Source organism: Bufo gargarizans, chromosome 4 (genome assembly GCF_014858855.1).
Source record: "Bufo gargarizans isolate SCDJY-AF-19 chromosome 4, ASM1485885v1, whole genome shotgun sequence".
NCBI lineage: Eukaryota > Metazoa > Chordata > Amphibia > Anura > Bufonidae > Bufo > Bufo gargarizans.
Window position 1 is genome coordinate 464,403,426 of NC_058083.1, and position 24,957 is coordinate 464,428,382.

Consider the following 24,957-nt stretch of genomic DNA (forward strand, 5'->3'; position numbering starts at 1 on the left):
ATGAACAATATGGGCTGAGCATAGCATTTCTACAGTATGGATCTGCATAATACGGATGAAATACGGATCAGTTCCTTGTGCGTTCCGTATTTTTTGGGAACCCATTGACTTGAATGGGGCTTCGGACCGTGATTACAATGATAGAGCATGCACTACTTTTTGCGGAGCGGCCATGCGGACAAATGGAAACCAAATGCACACGGAGTAACTGTATTTTCTACAGCCCCATTGAAGTGAATGATTCCGCATACGGTTCACAAAGAAAAACACGGAACGGAAAAGTAAAGAAAATACGTTTGTGGGCATGAGCCCTTACTGCTGGAAATAACTGACCAAATAACTGAAGTGTGAACTCAGCCTATATCTCCCAACTATCCTAGATTTCAGTGGCTGTACTGCAATCGCGGAGCGGCTGTTATGTCTCGCTCTCAGCTGTCTCTGCATCCAGAGAACGCAGAGAAAGCTGATTGTAATGGTGAAGCAGAGAGCCTACTGCTCCCTGCTTCATCATTCACCTGATCTGCCTCTCCCCCACTTACCACTAACTTCGTTATCAGGAAGGGGTATGAAAAAGCCTCAAAAACTGTGGAGCTCAGCATCTTCCTCTGTCTAGTCGCTGAAGGACCTGTGATGACATCAGTAGGTAGAGCTCACCAGTTGAAGGACCTGTAATGATATCATCATCAGTGCATGAGGAGGACATACCTCCCAACCGTCCCGGATCCGGCGGGACAGTCCTGGATTTCAGTGGCTGTAGCGGTACAGGGCAGGTATGTACTGCTTTCTGGCAGCTGTCCCTGCTTCGGGTTGCCCGGCCGTCGGCTCTCTGCTTCATTATTCCCACCAGGAGCTCCATGTATCCTGCTGCTGGTGGCGGCGGCCACTGCTCCCTGCCGACTCCCAGGCTCTAGTGCTCCGTGTCCCCGCAGATTCATGTCACACGCTAGATGGATGTGTGTACATGGCTCTGAGGGAGAACCCCGAAATATTCTGGGGTGTAAGAAATGTATAGAAAACATCCCTGTAAATTAAAGTCCCTGATTAAATAAAACAACTGTTTAAGGACCTGAGTAATACCCCCACACTGCACCCCCATAATCCACCGCACTGCACCCCATAATGCACTGCGCTGTACCCCCATAATGCACTGCACTGTACCCCCATAATGCACTGCAGTGCACCCCCATAATCCCCCGGCACTGCACCCCCTAGTGCACTGCCCCCCCCTATAATCCTGCTTGTGAAGGGGGCACTTTACTGGGTATATTACTGTTAGGGGGCATAAAGGGGCAATAATTACTATGTGGGGGCATTTAGGGGACTGGTTGGGATTAGGTGTTTAGGTATGTTTTGGGCGGAGTTAGAGGCGTGGCCTAGTGCAGAAAAAATTGCCGCGGCGTGCAGCACAATTTGTCCCTCTTCCTTCTTTGCTGACGTTGGGAGGTATGGAAGGTGGAGCTTTGCAGTGGAGAGAAGGTCCTGCACTGATTCAATGTAAGAGGCTGAGAGTCTGGGATATGTTGGGAGTTGAAGTTCTCTTATACTCCCTCCATGCTTGGAGGAAAGGAGTGATGTTATTTACATAGGACTATACACTGGAGGAGGCTATAGATAGAGATGTTTTTTACATGGGACTGTATATTGGAGGAGGCTGGAGATAGAGAATAATGCTATTTACATGGGACTGTATATTGGAGGAGGCTGTAGATCAGTGGCGTAGCTAGAAATGACTGGGCCCCACAGGAAATTTTTGAATGGGGCCCCCCTCCACCCAGTAATTTTTTCGCAACCACTTCCTTTCATGCCGCCCCATTCCTGTGGCTAGTAAAGATCGCTCTCTGAGACCAGCCCTGACAGCTGTTCCATCCGTTTTCTGCACTGTCTATACTGTCACGGTATATAATTTCATTGTGTAATACTGTTGAGGAGGCCCTGACCAAATCCTTTAGTCCTCCTCCTCCTGGATGGGCCCCTTCTGGGTCAGGGCCCCAAAGCAGCCGCTTCCCCGGCTTCCCCTATAGCTATGCCCCTGCTGTAGATAGAGAATAATGCTATTTACATGGGACTGTATACTGGAGGAGCCTTAGATAGATAGTGATGTTATTCACATGGAGCGGTATTTTGCAAGGGCTGAAAGGAGGAGAGTGATGTTGTTTACATGGGATTGTATGTTGGACAGAGCTAGAAAGAGGGCAGCAATGTTATTTAATCTATAAGCACACAGACGCGAAAAATGGCTGTGTGAGGGCAGTTTAAGTAACAGTTGTCACACGGCTGTCAGAAATTAGGACATGCTGTATTTTTGGCTGTGAAATCAATGGAACTGCTTTAACAGCCGTTTAGACTGAGTGCGCTCGTCTAACGGTTGTTAACCACCTCCGGTCCGCCCATTGAATAAAGAAGTCCGGGAGGTGGTTGTCTATCTCCTAATTGACGTTTTAAAAAGTCCTTTTTAGATATCGCAGCTGCACGCTAATCGTGCAGCTGCTGATCGGGTTGCCCGCTGTCAGTGACAGCAGGGCAACCCTTAGGCCCCTTTCACACGGGCGAGTATTCCGCGCGAATGCGATGCGTGAGTTGAACGCATTGCACCCGCACTGAATACCGACCCATTCATTTCTATGGGGCTGTTCACATGAGCAGTGATTTTCACGCATCGCTTATGCGTTGCGTGAAAATCGCAGCATGCTCTATTTTGTGCGTTTTTCACGTAACGCAGGCCCCATAGAAATGAATGGGGTTGCATTAAAATCGCAAGCATCCACAAGCAAGTGCGGATACGGTGCGATTTTCACGCACGGTTGCTAGGAGACGATCGGGATGGAGACCCGATCATTATTATTTTCCCTTATAACATGGTTATAAGGGAAAATAATAGCATTCTGAATATAGAATGCATAGTAAAATAGCGCTGGAGGGGTTAAAAAATGTTTTAAAAAAATTTAACTCACCTTAGTCCACTTGATCTCGCTGCCCGGCATCTCGTCTGTCTCCTTTGCTGAACAGGACCTGTGGTGACGTCACTCCGGTCATCACATGTTCCATCACATGATCTTTTACCATGGTGATGGATCATGTGATAACCGGAGTGACGTCACCACAGGTCCTGTTCCTGAAATGAATGCTCACCAAAGGTCCTCTTCAGTAAAGGAGACAGAAGAGATGCCGGGCTACGCAATCAAGTGGACTAAGGTGAGTTAAATTATTATTATTTTTTTTAACCCCTCCAGCGCTATTTTACTATGGATTCTGTATTCAGAATACTATTATTTTCCCTTATAACCATGTTATAAGGGAAAATAATACAATCTACAGAACACCGATCCCAAGCCCAAACTTCTGTGCAGAAGTTCAGGTTTGGGTACTAAACATGCGCGATTTTTCTCACGCGTGTGCAAAACGCATGACAATGTTTTGCACTTGCGCGGAAAAATCGCGGGTGTTCCCGCAACGCACCCGCACATTTTCCTGCAACGCCCGTCTGAAAGAGGCCTTAGAGAAGGCAGGGACAGTGCCCAGGTGTCCCTGCCTTCTAGATCGCTGTATACACAGCGCTCACTGACCTATGCGCTTCCATTTCCGGCCCGGCGGTCATGTGATCGCCAGGGACCAGAGAGTGCAGGAGCTGTGTGAGGTCTTTCAGAGACCTCGATCAGCCCTGCACTGAGGCTGTACAGCGCTGTATTGCGCTATACAGCCTCTCTGGGTGGTGCATTTCTTCTGTAACTGGGGCTACTATGTCAGCCCCAGTTCGTCACCAAGTGATCAAAAAGGCCTATGTCCCACAAAATGGTACCAATAAAACCGTCACCTCATCCCGCAAAGAATGAGCCCCTACATAATAAAATCGCTCAAAAAAAAAAACTATAGCTCTTAGAACATGGAGACTAAAACATCATTTTTTTTTTCAAAAATGCTATTATTGTGTTAAAGTGAAATAAAAAAAAAGTATACATATTAGGTATCGCCGCGTCCGAAACAACCAGCTCTATAAAAATATTACATGACCTAATCCCTCGGGTGAACACCGTAAAAAAATAAAAAATATGTAAAAAAAAAGACATTTTTGTCACCTTACATCACAAAAAGTGCAACACCAAGTGATAAAAAAGGCCTGTCCCACATAATGGTACCAATAAAACAGTCACCTCATCCCGCGAAAAATGTGCCCCTACATAAGAAAATCGCAAAAAAAAAATATACATATATAGTTCTCAGAACATGGAGACACTAAAACATCATTTTTTTTGTTTTAAAAAATGCTATTATTGTGTTAAAGTAAAATAAAAAAAATAAAAAAATAAAATATATATATATATATATATATATATATACACTCCCACAAAAAATTGTATTCTCTGACCTGTTAGAAACGTACATGATGTAACCTGTGTAACCTGTAGTGTAGTGAATGTAATATTCTTACCAGTAACTGTATTTGTGAGTTATAACCTCCCTTCTGATCCTTTCTTTTTTTCTTATTTGATCTCCATTTTCCTTTAATTCTTGTGGAACGCCTAAAGGGTTAACAAAGTTTGTAAAATCGGTTTTAAGTAACTTAAGGGGTGTATTTTCTAGGGATCGACCGAAATTGATTTTTTAGGGCCGATACCGATAATTTGTGAACTTTCAGGCCGATAGCCGATAATTTATACCGATATTCTGGGAATTTTCATTTTTGAAAAAAAAATAAAAATTCCCACAAATCTGCTGAAAATTAATGTTTATTGTTAATGTGTATTTTTTTTGAAAATCTTTTTCATTTATATTTAATATTTTGGTGTTTTTATTTTTGTAACTTTTTTTTTTTTTAACTAACTTTTAGCCCCCTTAGGGACTAGAACCCTAGGAGCTCACACTGTCCCTGCTGCTGTGTGCTTTGTGCACACAGCAGCATGGAGCTTATCATGGCAGCCAGGGCTTCAATAGCGTCCTGGCTGCCATGGTAACCGATCGGAGGAGCAGGGGAGAGGGGATCCTGTGGGGGGGCCCTATGTGCCACCAATGCTTAATACTGGGGGGCTTGGGGGGGCGCACTGCGCTACCATTGAAGCTTAATCTCTAATTTATTCATATACAGGAGGCGGGAACTGGCTGCAGGATCACATAGCCGGCTCCCGACCTCTATGAGCAGTAGCTGCGATCCGCGGCACCTGAGGAGTTAACTACCGCAGATCGCAGCTACAGCTCATAGAGGCCGGGAGCCGGCTATGTGATCCTGCAGCTCCCGCCTCCTGTATATGAATAAATGAGAGATTAAGCTTCATTGGTGTAGCAGTGGCCATAGCTCCTCCCATCCTCTTGTCCCCTGTCCTCCCATTGGCTGCAGCGGCAGCAGCAGCACAGGGGGAGGGAGACACTGCTCCTTCTCCCCTGTGCTGCTGCTGAGGGAACACGGAGAGCGCTGACAGCAGCGCGATCTGTGTTCCCCATACGCTATCGGAATATCGGCAAAATAAATGCCGATACCGATAGCGTTCAAAATCCTGAATATCGGACGATAATATCAGTAAATCCGATAATCGGTCGATCCCTAGTATTTTCTACAATGGGGTCATTTATGGGGGCATCTACTATCTAGGCCCCACAAAGTGACTTCAGACCAATTAACTGTTTCACCCTTACAGAGAAAAGTATTGGAAAAATGGTTTAGAAGTACGGACTGGCACTCTAAATGTGTGGATAAATGCTACAATATTGTAGTGCATAAAGTGATCACAAATATTTAATACCAATAAAATTAAAAGCACAATAAAAATCACAATAAAAAACTGAATTAAAGAACCACAATAAAATGGACTGAGTGAATGGGTCAATCAAAAAGCATGCATATAAAGTATGCATACTCATAGCAATTGCATATCCTATTTCCTATGAGAATAATACAGAGATTTTAAGAATTGCTTCTAAACTTCTAAGCCTTCTAACGTCCCCAAAAAATAAAATTACATTTCTAAAATGATGCCAACATAAAGTAGACATATGGGGAATGTTAAGTAATAAATATTTTATGAGGTATCACTTTCTGTTTTAATGCAGAGAAATAGAAATTTAGAAAATTGCTAATTTTTCAAAATTTTGGGTAAATTTGGGATTTTTTTATAAATAAAGGTGAAATATATTGTCTTAAATTTATGACTATCACGAAGTACAATGTGTCACGAGAAAACTGTCTCTGAATGACTTGGATAAGTAAAACCGTTCCAAAGTTATTACCACATAAAGTGAGATATGTCAGATATGCAAAATTAGGCCTGGTCAGGAAGGGGGCAAATGGCCCGGATGGGAAGTGGTTAAAACTGGTATTTCAGGGGTGTAAAAAAAAAAATACTTGCTTCAACCACTTGCACGCACAGGGACACTAAGGCTAGGTCTACACGACGACATTTGTCGCGCAACATTTTGTTGCACTAATGTCGCGCGACAATTTTTATAATGGCAGTCTATGGTGTCGCACTGCAACATGCAACATGCTGCGACTGCGACACAACAGTCGCCGAAAATCCATTCGAGATGGATTTTTCTGCGACTGTCGCGTCGCAGTCGCAGCATGTTGCATGTTGAAGTGCGACACCATAGACTGCCATTATAAAAATTGTCGCGCGACATTAGTGCAACAAAATGTTGCGCGACAAATGTTGCGCCGTATCTGTCGCGCGACAAATGTCGTCGTGTAGACCTAGCCTAACTGCTCACTGGAGGCCGCAGGACCTGCACTGCCTACATAATGAAGTCACATGATCACGCTCTGAGCGTCAGGTCCTGCGGCCTCTGGTAAGATGTGAGTGTCCCTGCACGTGCAAGTGGTCGAAGTTTCTTTATTTTTTGTCAGCAGTCAAAAAACAAAACATGGGGGCACTATAGGGGCATTATGAATGCTGGGGGGCACTATAGGGGCATTATTTTCAATGGGGGCCACTATGTGTACTGTAGGGGTTGAGATAATTGAAATTCATCTAGATGCAAAACGCCGGAAAATGGATGCACAAAGGGTTAAAAAAAAGGCCATTAAAAAACGGACAACGTGTCTGTTTATAACGGCCATTTTTGTTACATTTATTTACATGTAGCCTTACATGGGACTGTATATTAAATGCGGGTGGGGAAAAGAGTGATGTTATTTACATGGGAATGTATGCTGGAGGGAGGCTAGTGATGTATTTTTAACTTCCTGTAAAGGGGGCACATAACTGGGCATAACTAGTGTGAATGGCACACATGTGGGCACAATTACTGTGAGGGGGCACAATGTGGTGGACATATCTACTGGGTGGTGGCATAAAGGGGGAATAAATATTATGCAGGGGCATTAAAGGGGTATTCTTATCTCAGACAATGGGGGCATATCGCTAGAATATGCCCCCATTGTCTGATAGGTGCTGGTCCCACCGCTGGGATCCGCACCTATTTCGTAGTAAAGGCAGCCGGCAAAGTCCCTGAGGGTGCACTGCGCATGTGCATTCATTTCTATAGGGCCGTCAAAAATAGCCGTAGAGTGCTGGCTTGGCTATTTCTGTCCATAGAAATGAATGGGGGCGGTGGCTGAGCAAGCGCGGTGCGCTCCCATTCACTGCTACGGGGAGAGCGCTTGGTGGTGGCTAAACCCGGGGTCCTCCGGCCACCACCTTCCCCGCTCCATTCTCAATACAGGTGCGGGCTCTAGTGGTGGGACCCACACCTATCGGACAATGGGGCATATCCTAGCGATATGCCCCCATTGTCTGAGATGGGAATACCCCTTTAGGGGGACTGGGTGTGATTGGGTGTGTACAATTATGTTTTGGGTAAAGTTACAGTTTATTATGAAAAAAAATTAGCAGCAGCAAAAAAAAAATGTCCCTCTTTCTATTTTTCAAAAGTCGTGAGGTGTCAGCCTGAGTTTTCCTCCACACCTCCAGCCACTAGGGGGCGGCTGCCAGAAGATGGGCAACCCCTTTAAAGTGACGTAACCTTTAATTACTCTTCCAGGCCCAATTGGTTCTCTTGTTGTCATGCTGCTTTCACCTCAGTGCAACACATCCTATTACTGAGATAAGTTCTCCTTAATAAACCGTCAATAAAATAAAATAAAAACCTAGATACACATTCTATGAAGGAAGATAATTCTCCCGGTGGGGTTCTCTCCCTCCGTCACCTCAAACTACTACAACTTTCCTAAGCAGGACCGGCGCCCATCACCGGCTCTGCCTCCTCCTCCTACCACACAACGTACTGTTTACGACCGTCACCTCACCAGCCAATCACCCTTCTCATCTCCCCTGTCCCCTTACTAGGTGCAGCTAATAGCTGCGATCTGATTGGCTGCGGCGCGCTGGCCGTTCACCTATTGGAGCTGAGTCTCTACAGAGGGCGGGGCTTACGGCAGAGGGTTGTTTTGCTGGGTTACCGAGTCCCGGTTTCCGGTACTTCTGTCGGTTACCGAGCAGCGCCCTCCGGGCTGGACGGACAGAGAGAGAGGTAGGACACTGGTATCTGCACTCAGGACTGGGAGTTCGTGGTCTCATAGCTGGGGGATAGGCTGTAGATTGAGGCATCAATATGGCCGGGTCACTGGGATCTCTGCCTTGAGCTGGCTGCGGGCTGTGCCGGTTCTGTGCTGCTGGCACTTGTAGTTCTACCTGCAGCTACAGCCTCCATGAATGAATGACCTATTCGCTAGTAGATCTGGTCCGTCCTCATAGAGGGGGTGCTCCCATAATACAGCTGGTGGGATACACAGTTCAATCAAGTATGGAAGGCAGTGTTAGGGTGTGTTCACACAGAGTTTATTGACACGGATTTTGGTGCAGATTCTGCACAAAAAACAAACAAACCCTGAAAAATACTTTCAAACGATCGCCATTGATTTCAATGGGAAAACTGCTTGTTAACTTACCGTACATGGTACTGCTGTTTTTAAAAACCACAGCTGGAAAACATTTCTTGGTGTGGATTTTGTGTCGAATCCACATCGAAACTCAATATTGAAATGGGCAGGATAAAAATCTGCATTAAAAAATCCCCATCAAAAACCAGGTCCGAATAAAATCAGCATCTGCGTTTTTCCTTTCCGGTCTTTAGATCCGTCATAGGATCCCAATACCGGAGAAAAACGCTTCAGTTTGTCCCCATTCATTGTCACTGGGGACAGAACTGAATGGAACAGAGCGCTCCAGAATGCATTCCCATGCCGGACAGAAAAACGTTGCAAGCAGCGTTTCTGAGTGCGTCCTGGGATGCGGAACAAGACGGATCAGTGATGACTCGCAATGTAAGTCAATGGTGACGGAGCCGTTTTCTCGGACACGAAAGAAAACAGATCCGTCCCTCGTTCACTTACAATGGTTTTAGAGACAGATACAACCGGATCCCTTCAGCCGGTTGTATTAGGGTTTATTCACACGTCCGCAATTTCGTTCCGCATTTATTTCCCCGGATACGGAATTGCAGACCCGCACTTCCGGGTCTGCAGTTCCGTTTCCCGAAAAAAATAGAACATGTCCCATTCTTGTCCGCAACGGAATGCACATCGCCGATGTCTGTGTTTTGCGGACGTGTGAACGGACCCTTATCGTGATTTATCCAGCAAAAACGCTGGTGTGAAAGTAGCCTAAGGAGTCAGAGGAACTGGAGGTATTTTTTTTTTTTTCCTTTTTATTTTTTCCCATGAGGACTTTTTGCTCGTCATTTGACTTTCTCCATTAGAAAGGCTTGTACAAAAAGTCTCCAGCTTTTCAAGGTATTTTTTCCGAGATGTTTTAACTGATGACCTGTCCTCTGGATAGTATGCAATGTATATCAGTCGGCACGGCGGCGGTGCACGTGTCCTAGGGCTGGTGTCCCATAGAAGTGGCAATAGTGAAGGATCGGCACTTGCTGTTAGTTTCTTTTGAAATGCTCGTTTATTGCCACATGTTAGTCACGCGTTTCGGCATGATCTGTGCCTTCCTGAGACAGTCAAGACTCCCCTAAACAAGTACATTTAAATAGCCCTCCAAACAACAAACTGATGACGTCACTTGATGATGTCCTTGTTTAGGGGATTCTTGACTGTCTGAGGAAGGCACAGATCATGCCGAAACGCGTGACTAATATGTGGCAATAAACGAGCATTTCAAGAGAAAGTAATAGTGAGTGCCGGTTCTTCACTATTGCTGTCCTCTGGATAGGTCATCAGTACCTGATCAGTGGGAGTCTGACACCCAGGACCCCCGCCAATCAGCTGTCTGAGAAGACATTGGCGCTCGCAGTAGCACCGCGGCCTTCTCTCAGCTTTTTCTAGGCCAGTGACGACAAGTTCATCGGTCACTTGGCCTAGCAGCAGCTCAGTCCCATAGAAGTGAATGCGGCAGAGTGCAATACCAAGTGGTATAGAGGAGCGCTGCTGCCTTCTCAAAACAGCTGATCGGCGGGGGACATCCACCCATCGGTAACAATTCTCGGAAAACGCCTTTAATACTTGTGATTAAACTGCCTCAGGAGAGGTGTTAGAACAGCATTGCAAGCGTCAGAATAAAAAATGCATCCAGAAAAAGCCACAAGGAACCCTAAAGCTAGGTCTACATGACGACGTGTCGCGTGACAGATAGGGCACAACTACACTGCAACATTTGTAATGTTTTTTTTTGCGACTATCGCAGTCGCAGCATGTCTCAATGCGGCACCATAGACTAGTTTTATAAAAATTGTTGTGCGACAAATGTAGACCTAATGTCATGTAGACCTAGCCTAAAGTGGATTCCCCAGCACACCAAAAAAAAAAACCTCTGTGTGAACACGCCCTTAATGTGCATTTTAGCCGCTGATTTTCACAGCAGTTTTCGGCCTTTGCAGCTCATCGAGTGAAATCTGCAGCAAACTGCGACAAACCTGAAGGTAACACATGAAGATTTTACTGCGGCTTTTGCTACAGAAGACACCAGATCGGCAGTGGGAATGCCGCGCCGTGTGGCCATAGCCTCAGTGTGGGAGGGTTGAAGTCCATGGTGAATCCTCTGTAAAATCCGCTGTAGCACCTGGACGTTCCCAGGAATTTCCATTTGGGGAATTGCTACGGCCTTCATTGCTTTGTAAAGGTCGAGAGCCTGCTGCAGAAATGGACCCGCTGCAGAATGAAAATCTGCGGTACACGTCTGTTTACGCAGTGTTTTTTTTTTTTCCTGCAGTGTGTGAATGAGTTTTCTGGAACTCCCATCCTCCTCACTGCCACTGTACTCCGCTGCGGCTTCGCGGAACACAAATCTCCAACATTTATTGCACATGGGAACAGCCCCTGAAGCAGAGGTCGCAATAATACCTGTACAAGCGTCATAGACGCATTTTACTCCCTGTAAAAAGTCTAAGGCGCACCAATACGCCTTAGACTTTTCCCTGCCATTCATGCAGTGGGTGCGGTGAACGGCACGGGCAGCGCAGCGATGTGGCTGCTGCCTGAAACAACCAATGACAAAGCTCCTTACAGTAAGAAGCTTAGTGATTGGTCAGTTTGAGCGGGCTGCCGGAGCTTATGGCACACCGCTCTGAAGTAAGGAAGGAGGTGCACGCGATCGTCACCGGCGGGGTAAGTGGCCTTGCTGCAGCGCCTTGTTTTAACTTGTTCAGCCTCACATGCTGGATGAGCCTAATCCGGCTATGAACACATATGTATATGTGAGCTATAGCGGTGCTCGTCCGTGGTGTGCGCCCTGTCAGGGACCAGCTCTGCTAGTAGTAACTGTTCGGTAACGCCACATTTCGCACAGGTTACCCATAAGTGACGGCCGGCAGCATGGTGAGTGTTGTGTCACCGACAACGTTTCAGTTTCCCGCCCTTATCTGTAGTGTACAGCTCCTAATGTGCAGGCAGCGTGCGTCATGAGGACGGGAGTACAGTACAGCTGTTACCTATAGCAACCGGAGACGGCCTGTGCTGTAATTAGAGGAAGCAGCCACAGTCTGTTCATATGTCATAACCCCATCAGCCACATTACCCCCAGAACAGGACAAACCCTTTAAACCTCATAAAACCAGTGCAACAGTGACCTCAGTGGTGCCGACCCCCTCGGCGCAACAGTGACCTCAGTGGTGCCGACCCCCTCGGCGCAACAGTGACCTCAGTGGTGCCGACCCCCTCGGCGCAACAGTGACCTCAGTGGTGCCGACCCCCTCGGCGCAACAGTGACCTCGGCTAGATTTAAAATTGTCTAAATTTGCTATTTATGCATGGTAAACAGTTCTAGAGCACAGAACAGAACTAGTAATGGTTTCCCTGCATAGATAACAACCCCTTAATGTTATGTAGGCCTTCGTATTAACTATTTGAATTACTGTAACTTTCGTACTCCTCATCGGCTGAAAATACTCCTCAAAAATGGTAAGAGGAGTATTTTTACTCTTCCAGAAAAAATGTAGCGCGACCTCTGCCCTGAAGGTACTTCCACACTCGGCTGCAGATTCTGCCTGTGTTCTGTATGGATTTGCCACAGGTTTTTACTCACTGCGGATTTAAAAGGCATCTGTCAGCAGTTTTGTACCTATGACACTGGCTGACCTGTTACATGTGCGCTTGGCAGCTGAAGGCATCTGTGTTGGTCCCATGTTCATATGTGTCCGCACTGCTGAGAATAATGATGTTTTAATATATGCAAATGAGCCTCTGGGAGCAACAGGGTCTAGGTATGTGCTATTGTTGTAGTCCCTGTACGATGACACGCTGAGTCCCTACGGCAGTGATGTCTGACCTTGGCACTCCAGCTGTGGTGAAACTACGACTCCCAGCATGCTCCATTTATTTCTATAGAGTTCTGAGAGCAGCCAAGCAAGGGGGGCATCTTGGGAGTTATAGTTTTACCACAGCTGGAGTGCCAAGGTTAGACATCACTGCCCTACGGTGTGTGTTATGTCCCTGTACCTGTAAGCAGTCTATGTGCCGCCATATGTGACCCTGAGGCGCTGTTTACCCCTCTAGAAGGAATGAGGCCGAGCGGCAGAACCTGTATACAAGGCTCCGTGCCTGTGTAAATCGTAAAGGAGAGAGGGTCTTCTGTGTAAACTGATTGTGGGGGGACTCTTGCCTCCTCAGGATTTTGAACAAGTCTGATGTCAACCCTTTAACCCCTTAAGGACCCTGAGATTTTCCATTTTTGCTTTTTCGATCTTCACTCCTCGCCTTCCCATAGTCCTAAGTTTTTATTTTTCCATTCACATAGCCTTATGAGGGCTTATTTTTTGTAGGACAAGTTGTATTTTCTAATGGCATCATTTACGGTTGCATATCATGTAGTAGGAAGCTGGGGAAAAAAAAATCCAAATGGGGTAGAATTGGGAAGAAACGCAATTCGGATAAAGGTTTTTATTTTTTTTCCACTGTACACTATGCGGTAAAATTGACCTGTTATCTTCATTCTCCAGATCAGTACGGTTACAACGATACCACACTTTGTATAATTTCTCTTGTGTTTTATTACTGAAAAAATTAAAACAAAAACAATTTTTTTTTTTATAACCATATTCTTACCCATATAACTTTTTAGTAGCTATGAATACGGGGCTGTGTGAGGGCTCATTTTTTGCAGGATGATCTGTTCTTTTCAATGATGCCAATTTGAAGTGTCTGCGACTTTTTGACCACTTGTTATAAAAAAAATTATTGGGTAGTTCAAGTGACAAAAAATGTCAAATTGGCTGTTTTTTTTTTTTTTTCCTGTTACGCCTTTTGCCGTATGCCATTAATATTATTATAGTTTAATTGTATGGGCATTTTTGCACGCGCCGATGCCCAGGATGTTTATTTTTTTAATTGGTTAAGTATTTTTATTTTAAGGATGATTTGAACTTTTAGGTTTTTATTTTATATTTGTAAACTTTTTTGTTACTTTTTTTTTCTCTACTTTTTTAAGTCACCTTTGGTGACAATAACTTGCAATCATTAGATTGCCCATTGTGTTCATTGATGGCTATATAGCCATCATTGAAGACTTCATTTGCACTATACCAATACAATGCTGCCACCTAGTGACCTGTATTGGTATAGTCTTGAAATAAGCTCCAAAGCCTGCTTGAGGCTTCGGGCTATTTCATAGATATCACAGATTCCCCGATCTCAGTCGGGGAACGCTGTTACCGGAGCAGAAGTGCGCAACTTACGCTTCTGGACTGATCAGATGCCGTGGTCACATTTGACACACAGCATCTGAAGAGTAAAATGTATGCGATCAGCCTTATTGCTGATCGCATACATGTGCCGTGGGTCTCTGCTATTTAAAATAGCAGAAACCCCAAGGCTATAGCACCCGCAGCACTCGCGAGCGGGCGCCATGTTTGGGGGCCGAACTTCTGTCGTACATATACGGCGGAGGTCCTTAAGGGGTTAAAATCGAGCAGGCGCCGGTCACCTCGGGTAGGTGTGGTTATTAACATTAGCGCGCTTAGTGAAGACTGCATCATACGTTGGGTCCGTGTTCCATACTGTTCTCTGTGGTAATATACAGTATATACACAGACATAAGGGCTTTACTACAGCGTTTGTCTCTGATGTCTCTTCTTTGAGAACATTCTCCTAAATATTGGCTCAGCGCCCCCCCTCACGTGGCTGTCAGTGGGGACATCATACAGGGGCATTGTGACGTATATGATTTTAGGTTTGCTGTGACCCACTGTGAGGAGGGCATCAGTGATCGCTTGGTGTGTGTGTTCTCATTACTGGACCCTAGCTGGTGCTGGTGTAACCCTTTATTGCCTGTATTAGGCTGCACTCCATGGACTGGCCACCATAATCATTATTCACATCAGCTTTAATGCACTGACCTTTGGTCTATGCCAAGAAACATGTCACATGTATCATTCTTGTCTGTTTTCCTTCCGAGACCCATTCAAATAGATGGATCCAGCAAAAAACAGGCACCCCCACCACCAGGTGGACTCCCAAATACATCTGAATCCGGCCTTAAAGGGGTTGTCTCACTTCAGCAAGTGGCATTTATCATGTAGAGAAAGTTAACACAAGGTGCTTACTAATGTATTGTTATTCTCCATATTGCTTCCTTTGCTGGCTGGATTCATTTTTTCATCACATTATACACTGGTGGTCATGCTTGAACACTATAGGAAAAACCACCAGCCTATGTGCGCTCTCAGTCCCAGCATAATGAGGCCGGCGCTTTTTTCCTACAGAGGACAAGCACGTCCACCATTGGTGGATTGCAGGGTGGTCGGAACCATGGAAATGAGCAGTGTATATTGTGATGGAAAAATGAATCCAGCCAGCAAAGGAAGCAATATGGAGAATCACAATACATTAGTAATACTGATTATCCCTGGTCCCGTGAAATGCCACACGATGCACTTATCTGCTAAATTATCAGTTTTTTGGATTATCAAATGCCAGTTTAGAGGATTTGTCCTGTAGCTAGATTGGCTTTCAGGGGTTAACAAGCACCAGGAGCAGTAGACGGAGCACCTCCCTGGACAGAGATCAGTCACTGTGCCGTCAGCAGAGCTTCCCTGGACTATAAATCGCAGTAGGTATGGATTGCTGGATGCGGTGTATAGGGTGAGGAGCGCTACTGGGCAGTAGTATACCTACTACATCCCTGTCCTCCTAAACCACTGTGGGAAACCCTGCTTCATAATCATGATGGCCCATGAGTGATGAGCAGCGCCCCGCAGACGCTGATCATGCCGGAGAGATATTACATCAGCCTTTAAAATCAATTCGACTCTGATCCGTGAAATTAGATCGGTCGTGGCAATCTGACTGCCTGCCCCGTATTCCCTAAAATCCCTAAGGGGGGGGGGAGAAGTGACAGTTTCTATTATTTCTGCATCTTGTTTGCAGAAATTCACACTTTTCTTCCCTCCCGTCTCTTGCACGTCTGCCACAGCCATTGGCCTAATTAGCAGAGCTTAGTAATTTGGAAGTCCTGTCAGAGCCCATTATGTTCGCTGGGAACGGAGCGGATTAAATCAGATGCACTGACCTCATCTCCTTCTCCGAAGGCGAGCGCGGCCCTAGTAAAACACGAAGGCTAATCTGTTTTATTGTATCTGTAGTATGCATAATATATAGATTATTTAGTTTTTATTTTATTTATATAGATTTTTATTTTATTTTTACCCTTCCTTTAGAGCTTCAGTCTTCCCTGTACCCGTTTAGCTTGCTGCCTGCATGTTTTCCTAGCTGATTGTAGCCCCCCCTGTATACCTTTAACGGAGGGACGATGTATATCACAAATACCGGAGCTGCGACGCTTGGTCCAATCATTATCTGTGGCTTCAGCGATTGGCTCGGAGCTATTGACTGTCTGACACCATCTGCAAAGCTGCAATCTCTACTTTCTTCAGACGCGTTCAGCACACGACTGGAGACAGCGCGCGGAGTATCTGCGCTTTAAGCAGAATCTGATCTCGTTAACCTAATTCACTATAAGACATGCAGACAGCTATACGCACCGTCCGTTCCGCTGCCGCACAATAGGTGGCCCAGCTGTGCCGCGTCTGAAGGGAATCAACTAGGAGACATGCTCGGAATATATTTATCACATCAAGTGCTGGATCAAACTTGAAGTCCCATTTCTGCACGTAGAGGGGGAAAAAAAGTCTCTGCTTTTTAGTTTTTTTGTCTTTTTTTTTTTTTTCTGTGTCGTGTACCTTTTTAGGTGGATTTCTGGTGGAGATTCAACTTTTTTTTTTTTTTTTTTAAAGCTGCATGAACTGAAATACTGATGGTCGATGCCAAAGAAAAGAACATGAAATGTCTCACTTTTTTTTTGATGCTTCCAGAAACTGTCAAGAATCGGTCCAAGAAAGGTCCCAAAAAAGCGAGCTCCGGCAGCGGCAGCAAGTTACCGCCTGTTTGCTATGAAATAATTACATTAAAAAACCGAAAGAAGAAGAAGATGGCTGCTGAGATTTTTCCGAGCAAGAAGCCAGCCAACAGCAACTCCAACTCTGCGCAGCAGTACCACCAGCAGAATCTGACCAACAATAACACTATCCCGTCCCCAAACTGGCAAGGACTCTATGGCACCATCCGGGAGAGGTGAGGGGGGGCACTAGGGGGTCATCCATACGACTTCTTATACCGATATGTTGTCCTGAATCAATATGATGTGTAGTCAATGGATTCCCTGTTAATTAGGAAATGGTATGGTGATTTGTGATTGTTAGAAATGTTCATTTGAGCCATTTTGACTCTTTAGGAATTCTGTGATGTTCAATAACGAACTGATGGCTGATGTGCATTTTGTGGTGGGACCCCCAAGTGGGACTCAGCGATTGCCGGGACATAAGGTAAGCGTGATATTAGGAAAGTTAAGCTCATGTCAGGTCTTCTTCCAAAATGTGACAGAAGATTTTTAGCTTGAATATTTGATAGGCATGTCGGTGGTATTTGTGTAGCAGAGCTGAGCTTGTCACTTAGCTGGGCTTGTGCAGTGGGATAACTTGGTGAGTTAACTCAAGGCATTTAACTGCAGTCCTATGTAAAACTAGATAAAGTCATGATCTCACAATTAGGGCAAACTTACCTCTGCATATCTGTGTACTCTGTGTCTCTCTTTCTGTTACTCTCTACTTTCCTTCTATCAGTCTTGTATATCTCTCATATATCTGTCCTGATGTATATTTTATCTAATCTCTCATATCTATCTAATCTATTTTATATCTTATATCTATCTAATCTATCTTTCTGATGTATCGTCTATGATTCTAATCTATCATACATGCATCTAATCTATTGTATATCTAATCTATCATACATGTATCTAATCTATCATCTGTCTTTCTAATGTGTTGTCTATGTATCATCTATCCTAGTATACATGTATCTAATCTATCGTATATCTAATCTAGCATACATGTATCTAATCTATCGTATATCTAATCTAGCATACATGTTTCTAATCTATCTCTCTGTCTATGTCCCCTATCTCCCCCATGTATATATGATACGTTTTTATAGTTGGTGCTGACTACTATACACACGCTCACCCCCCATCTTGTGCTCCTCGTTACCAGTATGTCCTGGCTGTCGGGAGCTCGGTGTTCCACGCAATGTTTTACGGCGAGCTTGCGGAGGACAACGATGAAATTCGTATACCAGATGTTGAACCTGCTGCTTTCCTTGCGATGCTGAAGTAAGCCTTATCCCTACATTATAATAATTCTGTTTGTGTCAGTACTCACTGCAGCTTCAATTAGCAGAATCCAGTCGGCATCCTTCCCTAGGCGCGCCACCGCTTTTAGCAAATTGCTGGATGCTCTTTGACCGTGGGCTCCGGGGCTTTATTAAAGTCGTTATTTTAACTTAGCTGGAATCTGGTTTAAGGTTTATGTCAGTATTTCTCTCCGCTGCACTTGTGCAGGACGAGACGAATATTAACCCCTTGATGAACTGGAGTCCCGGCACTTCGGTCCCGAGGAGGAAGCTGCTCTTGATATCAAGGAAAGCTCCATACAGTCCAGAATGCATCCTCTGTATGTAGGACAGTGTGATTGTGTACAGCGCTGCAGATATGCTGGCGATATGCCTATATGTTGTTGGGTTGTAAGGAAAGAGATTATTCCTTTCTGTCCTCAGCACCAGTATATTGATGCAGTAAGCTGAGGGCAGCCTTATACATGCAACCACAGGGAAATGGTGCATGAAACTAGATCCGAGAGCAGCGGGCATGCAAAGGAGAAGAGTTCAAAATGTCAGACTTCTGCAGTACAAATCAGTTCTCACTTCAAGTGTGAAAGTAGCTGAGAACGGGTATGATGGGAAACGTCCATCTGTCTCCACTAGACGGAGCCTACCCAGCAGCAGCATGACATTGACCTCTCTATGACATGCTGCATCCTGTACAGAAGCACCATGGTTCCCTGCACTAACAGGGGGGGTGATTATGTAAGAACCCAGCTAAATAAGGTTACTACCATTACATAACGCTGATCATTATTCCCCGTTGTTTATATAGCAGCTGCATATTCCATAGCGCTGTACACAGATTGTCTTCAGTCCCTATCACAATCCCGGACCCCTTGCAGTTTCATAGAAAGTCAAGTAAGGCTAGTTTCACATCTCCGCAGAGCTCTCCAGCAGGCTGTTCTTTTCGGATCCGGCATTGCCAAAAACTGCCGCTTGCCCGCCAGACCCTATTGACTATAATGGGGTCCAGCAGAGATTTGACCACTACCCAGAAAATATTCTGAGAATCAGCCGGATCAACGTTTTTTTTTTCGATTCCCGGCATTCTCTGCCGGAACAGCTGGTCGCAGATTTGAAGGCAGTAGGCTGGGAGGAAACTGTAGAGCTCTGCAGAAACCCACACAAACATAAGGAGAATATATGAACCCCATGTAGACCCTACCTTTGATCAGATTCAAAATCCAAATGCTGCAAGGCAATGGTGCAAATCATTAAATCACCATAATCGTAACCCTGTGCCTTTATTTCACTAATGAAAGAGAAGGAAACGATGAAATTCTTCATGGTGAGTCACATTTGGCCATGTGGGCGACTATCGTACCGGAGTACAATGTAGAACGTGCTGTACAGCTTTCTCATTTTTCCCACATTCATAAGTTATATTTGCTTGCTGCATGGGTTCATTTTCTTCATAATGATATTTTCTAAATTTGCAAGAAAAAAAAAGAGCTTTTTTTTTTTTTAGGACGTTCGGGAGGTTGCTCAAGTTATGCTTTAAGAAAACAAAATGTAGGTTCAGGTTGTAGTTGGAAAGGGCAGATATATTTGTAAGGTTTAGAAATTATATTATCAAGACCCTAGTTCTACGTTGGGGGGAGTACATGCCATGTCTGTAGGGGTACTCCCACAGTGCTCATGCTAGGCAGCAAAGTTTATGATCATAGCCTTGAGGGCACTTAACTGTAATTTGTCTGAGCTTAGGAGCACTGCTCTAGCAGTAAGTAGTGATCTTTAGTTGTCCTCCTTCTCCCCTCGAAGAACTGTCTAGCCTTAGATCCACTGACCAGAATCAATCTGTCGGGAACTCTTTGTAACATGCTGTTTTTTTTTATGTAGGTATTTGTATTGCGATGAAATTGACTTGGCTGCTGATACCGTTCTGGCAACTCTCTATGCTGCTAAAAAATATATCGTTCCCCATCTTGCCAGAGCTTGTGTCAACTTCCTAGAGACCAGCTTAAGTGCAAAGAATGCCTGCGTTCTCCTCTCTCAAAGCTGCCTGTTTGAGGAACCTGATCTGACCCAGAGGTGTTGGGAAGTGATTGATGCCCAAGCAGAGCTTGCTTTGAAAAGCGAAGGTTTTTGCGACATTGACTTTCAAACGCTTGAAAGCATCCTCAAAAGAGAGACCTTAAACGCCAAAGAAATAGTTGTCTTTGAGGCGGCTCTCTGCTGGGCCGAAGTGGAATGTCAACGTCAAGAGTTAACTCCCACCATAGAGAACAAGAGGAAAGTTTTGGGCAAAGCCCTTTACTTGATTCGCATCCCAACGATGGCCCTTGATGACTTTGCCAATGGCGCGGCGCAGTCCGGAGTGTTGACTCTGAATGAGACAAACGACATCTTTCTTTGGTATACCGCTGCTAAGAAACCAGATTTAGAGTTTGTGAGCAAACCCAGAAAGGGTCTAGTCCCTCAGCGGTGCCACCGATTTCAGTCCTGTGCCTACCGTAGTAACCAGTGGCGCTACAGAGGCCGTTGCGACAGCATTCAGTTCTCTGTGGACAAAAGGGTATTTGTTGCAGGTTTCGGCCTCTACGGCTCCAGCTGTGGTTCAGCTGAATACAGCGCCAAAATTGAACTGAAACGCCAAGGGGTGATTTTAGGACAGAATCTAAGCAAATATTTTTCAGATGGATCCAGCAACACGTTTCCAGTCTGGTTTGAGTACCCCGTGCAAATCGAGCCAGATACGTTCTACACGGCCAGTGTGGTCTTGGACGGCAATGAGCTGAGCTACTTCGGACAGGAAGGAATGACTGAGGTGCAGTGCGGAAAAGTAACGGTGCAGTTTCAGTGCTCCTCAGATAGCACGAACGGCACCGGGGTGCAAGGAGGACAGATACCCGAACTTATTTTCTATGCTTAATTTAAAAAAATATATTGTAGAGTCTAACGGACCCATTGTGCGATGCTGAGGATGAGACTAGACCGAATGTGATGTATCTGTATATAAACTACCGGTGAGAGCCTCCTCTATCTAATACTGTACATGTAAAGCACTTTCTATAATAGTTTCTAAATGGAAATCATTAACCTGAAGCTTGCAGGAGAGAAGATATTTTGATAAAAGCTTCCGATCTTTAATTATTTTTTTTCCCTCTGACTACTCGGGGTTTATATTAAAGCTTCTTTCTAAAGCCCATTAAACAGATAATACCTACTTAATAGACTAGAATAAAATCTACTAAACTGACAGACTGTGCAACGCTCCCACAGCTCCTCATGAAAACTGATCCCACGAGAAATGTTTTTTTTTTTCCCATCATCCATTGAAGTCCTAAATGCCCCTCCACCACCCTGTCAGCACCGTTCCTGTGTACTCTTATAGCATCGCTCTGCGTATATTATTCCATTCTGTATTTTTATATACTGAACAGGCAAAGCTGTATTTTACAGAGAATACGTGGCTTGACCCTACATCATTTTTAAAAGGAGCCTCCAGTCCAAACCTAAAATTTGACTAGACACGTCACACATGTAGTCGGCAAACCTTCCCTGTTGGATTCCAATCAGAATGTCCTCTCTCGTCTCAGACTTCCCCCATGCAGAGCGCTGTAGGAAAGTTTAAAGGGACACTTACACCAAAAAGGGCTAGTTAAAAAAAAATTATAATAATCGTTATTCATGGCAAACTTTTTTATTTTTGAGTCTTTGTTTCAGCAGTATTATGCCATTGGAAATTAAACACAAACTATTGTTTCTCAGCACAGAGAGATAGGGACTCCTCATTCAGTTTACTGCTGTTGTGAGGGAAGATGTTATCTGTGAGTATAATAGTAGGTGTAGAATTGGGATAGCTCAGTTTTTTTTTTCTCCTAGTAGGCCTAGATAAAGATACAGAACATTGTACTTACACATCAGTGTGTGATGCTCTAATTGACTCACTCATCCCACTTTTGTCTTTGGCCGCAGTGGATGGTCTGACTAGAAAAGTCAAGCCAGACTGTGTGCCATGTTAAAAGTCCAAACAAAGGAGGAAGTTAAGGAGTCAGGACAAGAAGTAAAATACATGAATTACGGTATATAGATATATATTCACATTTAGGCCTCATGCACACGACCGTTTTTCGGGTCCGCATCGGAGCCGCAGTTTTTGCGGCTCGGGTGCGGGCCCATTCACTTCAATGGGGCCGCAAAAGATGCGCACAACACTCCGTGTGCTGTCCGCATCCGTTGCTCCGTTCCGTGGCCCCGCAAATAAAATAGAGCATGTCCTATTCTTGTCCTTTTTGAGGACAAGAATAGGCATTTCTACAATGGGCCTTCCGTTCCGCAAATTGCGGAAGGCACATGGGCGGCTTCCGTTTTTTGCGGATCCGCGGTTTGCAGACTTCAAAAAACGGAATGGTCGTGTGCATAAGGCCTTAGGCTACATGCACACGGTTGTGTAGGTTGTGTTTCCGCGTGTCTTCTGTTTGTTTTTTTTGCGGTCCGAAAAAAAACTGAAGGCTGTACTTCTTGAAATTTAATATAAACAAGTTTCCCAGCAACCATCCGCAAAAGAAAAACGGATGCGGATGACATATGGATGGCTTTCGTTGGTCATCCGCATTTTTTTTGCTGACCCATTGACTTCAATGGGTCCGCAAACCGTTTTTTTGCGGACAGGAATAGGATATGCCATATATTTTATTTTTTTTGCGGACAAGAAATGGATGAGTCCACCACATTTTTAACGGGTCCATAGAAATTTATGGGAAACCACCCGATCCGCAAAAGGCCTTAGGCTGTTAATTTGTGATAAGAAAAATTTTGATGGTAGTGCCCCTTTAAGACATGCTCTTCACCACTGTCCTTGGATGGACACAGTGCCTACGTCATCAATGCTAGTCCATCCGAGGACGGCAGAGGGGGAGATGTTGTTGTCATAGACTTTCCTACAGCGCTCTGCATGGGGACGGAATGTGGGTGACTGGAATGTGACACAACAAGGGGAGGGCACAAGGTATCTTAACCAGATCTAAAATATCAACATTTTAACTTAGGACTGTAAGGGTTGCTCTAAGTAGACCAAGCTTGTTTTAACCCTAGACCAGCGAGTGGTATTTAACATTAACCAAAGGAAGAGACTTTTTTATGAATCCTACATTACAGTCAATGTTACATGATGCATTTCAATCTGCATTTTAGGTTTCGTTTTTACATTAAGCAGATGGCTTATGAATTCTACCGTGCTTAACGTCTCCTAACCTGGCATATGCCTGGTATGTGCCTCAGTTTTGGAGATATTCAGAAATGACCTTTAATCTCCATGGGAATCATTCCAAGCCGTTACACTAATTACTGTTGTTTTGCACTACAGATGATCAGATGTTCTAGAAGAGCATTATGTAGGACTCTCATGGAGGAGCTACCGGGCATTTATTCTGAGTTAATCGTATAATGTGATCGTACAGTTAGAAAATATATACCAATAAAAACATTGGGTTCATGAGTATCCTTTATATTAATACCTATAGCACTGTTCCCCAAGCTGTGACTCTCCATCTGTAGCAAAACTACGACCCTCATCATGCTGTAAATTTCTCCGCGATTTTCCGTTGCGGATCTTGCAGCAGATTCCACCTTGCAAATAACCCGCATTGCAAAGGGGGAAATCCGTGGTGGAAATCCACAGCATATTGATGTGTTACGGATTTAAAAGAGTTTTCCGAGACTTTAATACTGATGACCTATCTTCAGGATAGGTCATAAGTATCTGATTGGTTGGGGTAAGACCAGGGCTGTGGAGTCGGTAGATAAATGCTCCGACTCCTCAGTTTTTTGTACTTCCGACTCCGACTCCTCTGTATTTAATATGCGAATGTATTTTATACATTCCTTGAAGGAAAGAAAGAAGTTCTTCTAAGCTCTTCTAGCACAGAGAGGTAGTTGGGCAGAAGCTGCTGCCTTCTCCTTTGTGTGCTGATCTTCTGCTGAAGATAGGGCAGTGGGAGGATCCAAGAAGGGACATTTATTTTAAAACATGATTTCCCTAGAAGAATCCCATAGTCATGTTTAAAGTTTAAGATAACAACATTCTGAGTTTACACGTTTTATAGCCTTAGCTGAATGACAGCAGTTTTTCCAATGGTTTACAGCAGGGATGTCAAACTCGTGGCCCTCCAGCTGTTGCAAAACTACAACTCCCATCATGCCTGGGCATACTACAGCTAACCGGGAATGATGGGAGTTGTAGTTTTGCAACAGCTGGAGGGCCATGAGTTTGACATCCATGGTTTACAGCTTCAGTCTTGAACCATTGACCCTCCATTCCCTTCACTTATACAAGTGTCTCTAGTCCTGCAAAACACATATTTACTTAATCCCTTATCAGTGAGAGGCTAGGTAAACCATGGGCATTGTGTTCCCTGTAACATCAGAACACAACACAATGGAAAGTATATGTATTGCCACTCCTAATTGTGCATTGCGTGCCATATAGTGAAGCATATGAAAAGCATGCTTCTTCACATCACTGAACGCGTTTGTTTTGCGGTTACGTGACGCACTGCATGCATTTATTCTTACAGTAGAGAAGTCATTAATTATAACTGTTTATGAATTCGGACATTTAAACTTGCTTTTTTATTTTTTTATTCCAATTTAAATTTAGTAGGAGTCGGAGTCGGTTCATTTTTTGCCGACTCCAGGTACCCAAAATTGACTCCGACTCCTCGACTCCGACTCCACAGCCCTGGGTAAGACACATAGAAACCCCTGCCGATCAGCTGTTTGACAAGGCAGCGGCACTCGCAGTAGCGCTGCGGCCTTCTTCCAGCTTTCCCTAGGCCAGTGATGAAACGTTCATTGGTCACGTGGCCTAGGAG

General features: G+C 44.7%; 1 protein-coding gene across 2 annotated transcripts; it reads left to right on the forward strand.

Annotated features, from left to right (window-relative positions):
* The first annotated feature begins 8,362 nt into the window (after nucleotides 1-8,362).
* Nucleotides 8,363-21,124, forward strand: BTBD3 (BTB domain containing 3). Of its 2 annotated transcripts, XM_044290104.1 has the most exons (5): nucleotides 8,363-8,457; nucleotides 16,738-16,996; nucleotides 17,157-17,247; nucleotides 17,974-18,092; nucleotides 19,982-21,124. In XM_044290104.1, exons 2-5 carry the CDS (start codon nucleotides 16,854-16,856, stop codon nucleotides 21,012-21,014), a joined length of 1,386 nt encoding a protein of 461 aa, XP_044146039.1. In that variant the 5' UTR covers nucleotides 8,363-8,457; nucleotides 16,738-16,853; the 3' UTR covers nucleotides 21,015-21,124. The 2 variants fall into 2 exon arrangements, with proteins under 2 accessions (XP_044146039.1, XP_044146038.1); XM_044290103.1 differs by lacking the exon at nucleotides 8,363-8,457 and having other exon boundaries at nucleotides 16,680-16,996.
* Nucleotides 21,125-24,957: the final 3,833 nt, after the last annotated feature.

Excerpts from the sequence above, each read along its gene's own strand:
- BTBD3 (XM_044290103.1), top strand. The coding sequence starts at position 16,680 with ATGGTCGATGCCAAAGAAAAGAACATGAAATGTCTCACTTTTTTTTTG. Across the intron at positions 17,248-17,973 it reads AGCGATTGCCGGGACATAAG|TATGTCCTGGCTGTCGGGAG; the intron begins GTAAGCGTGATA and ends CCTCGTTACCAG. Across the intron at positions 18,093-19,981 it reads GCTTTCCTTGCGATGCTGAA|GTATTTGTATTGCGATGAAA; the intron begins GTAAGCCTTATC and ends TTTTTTATGTAG.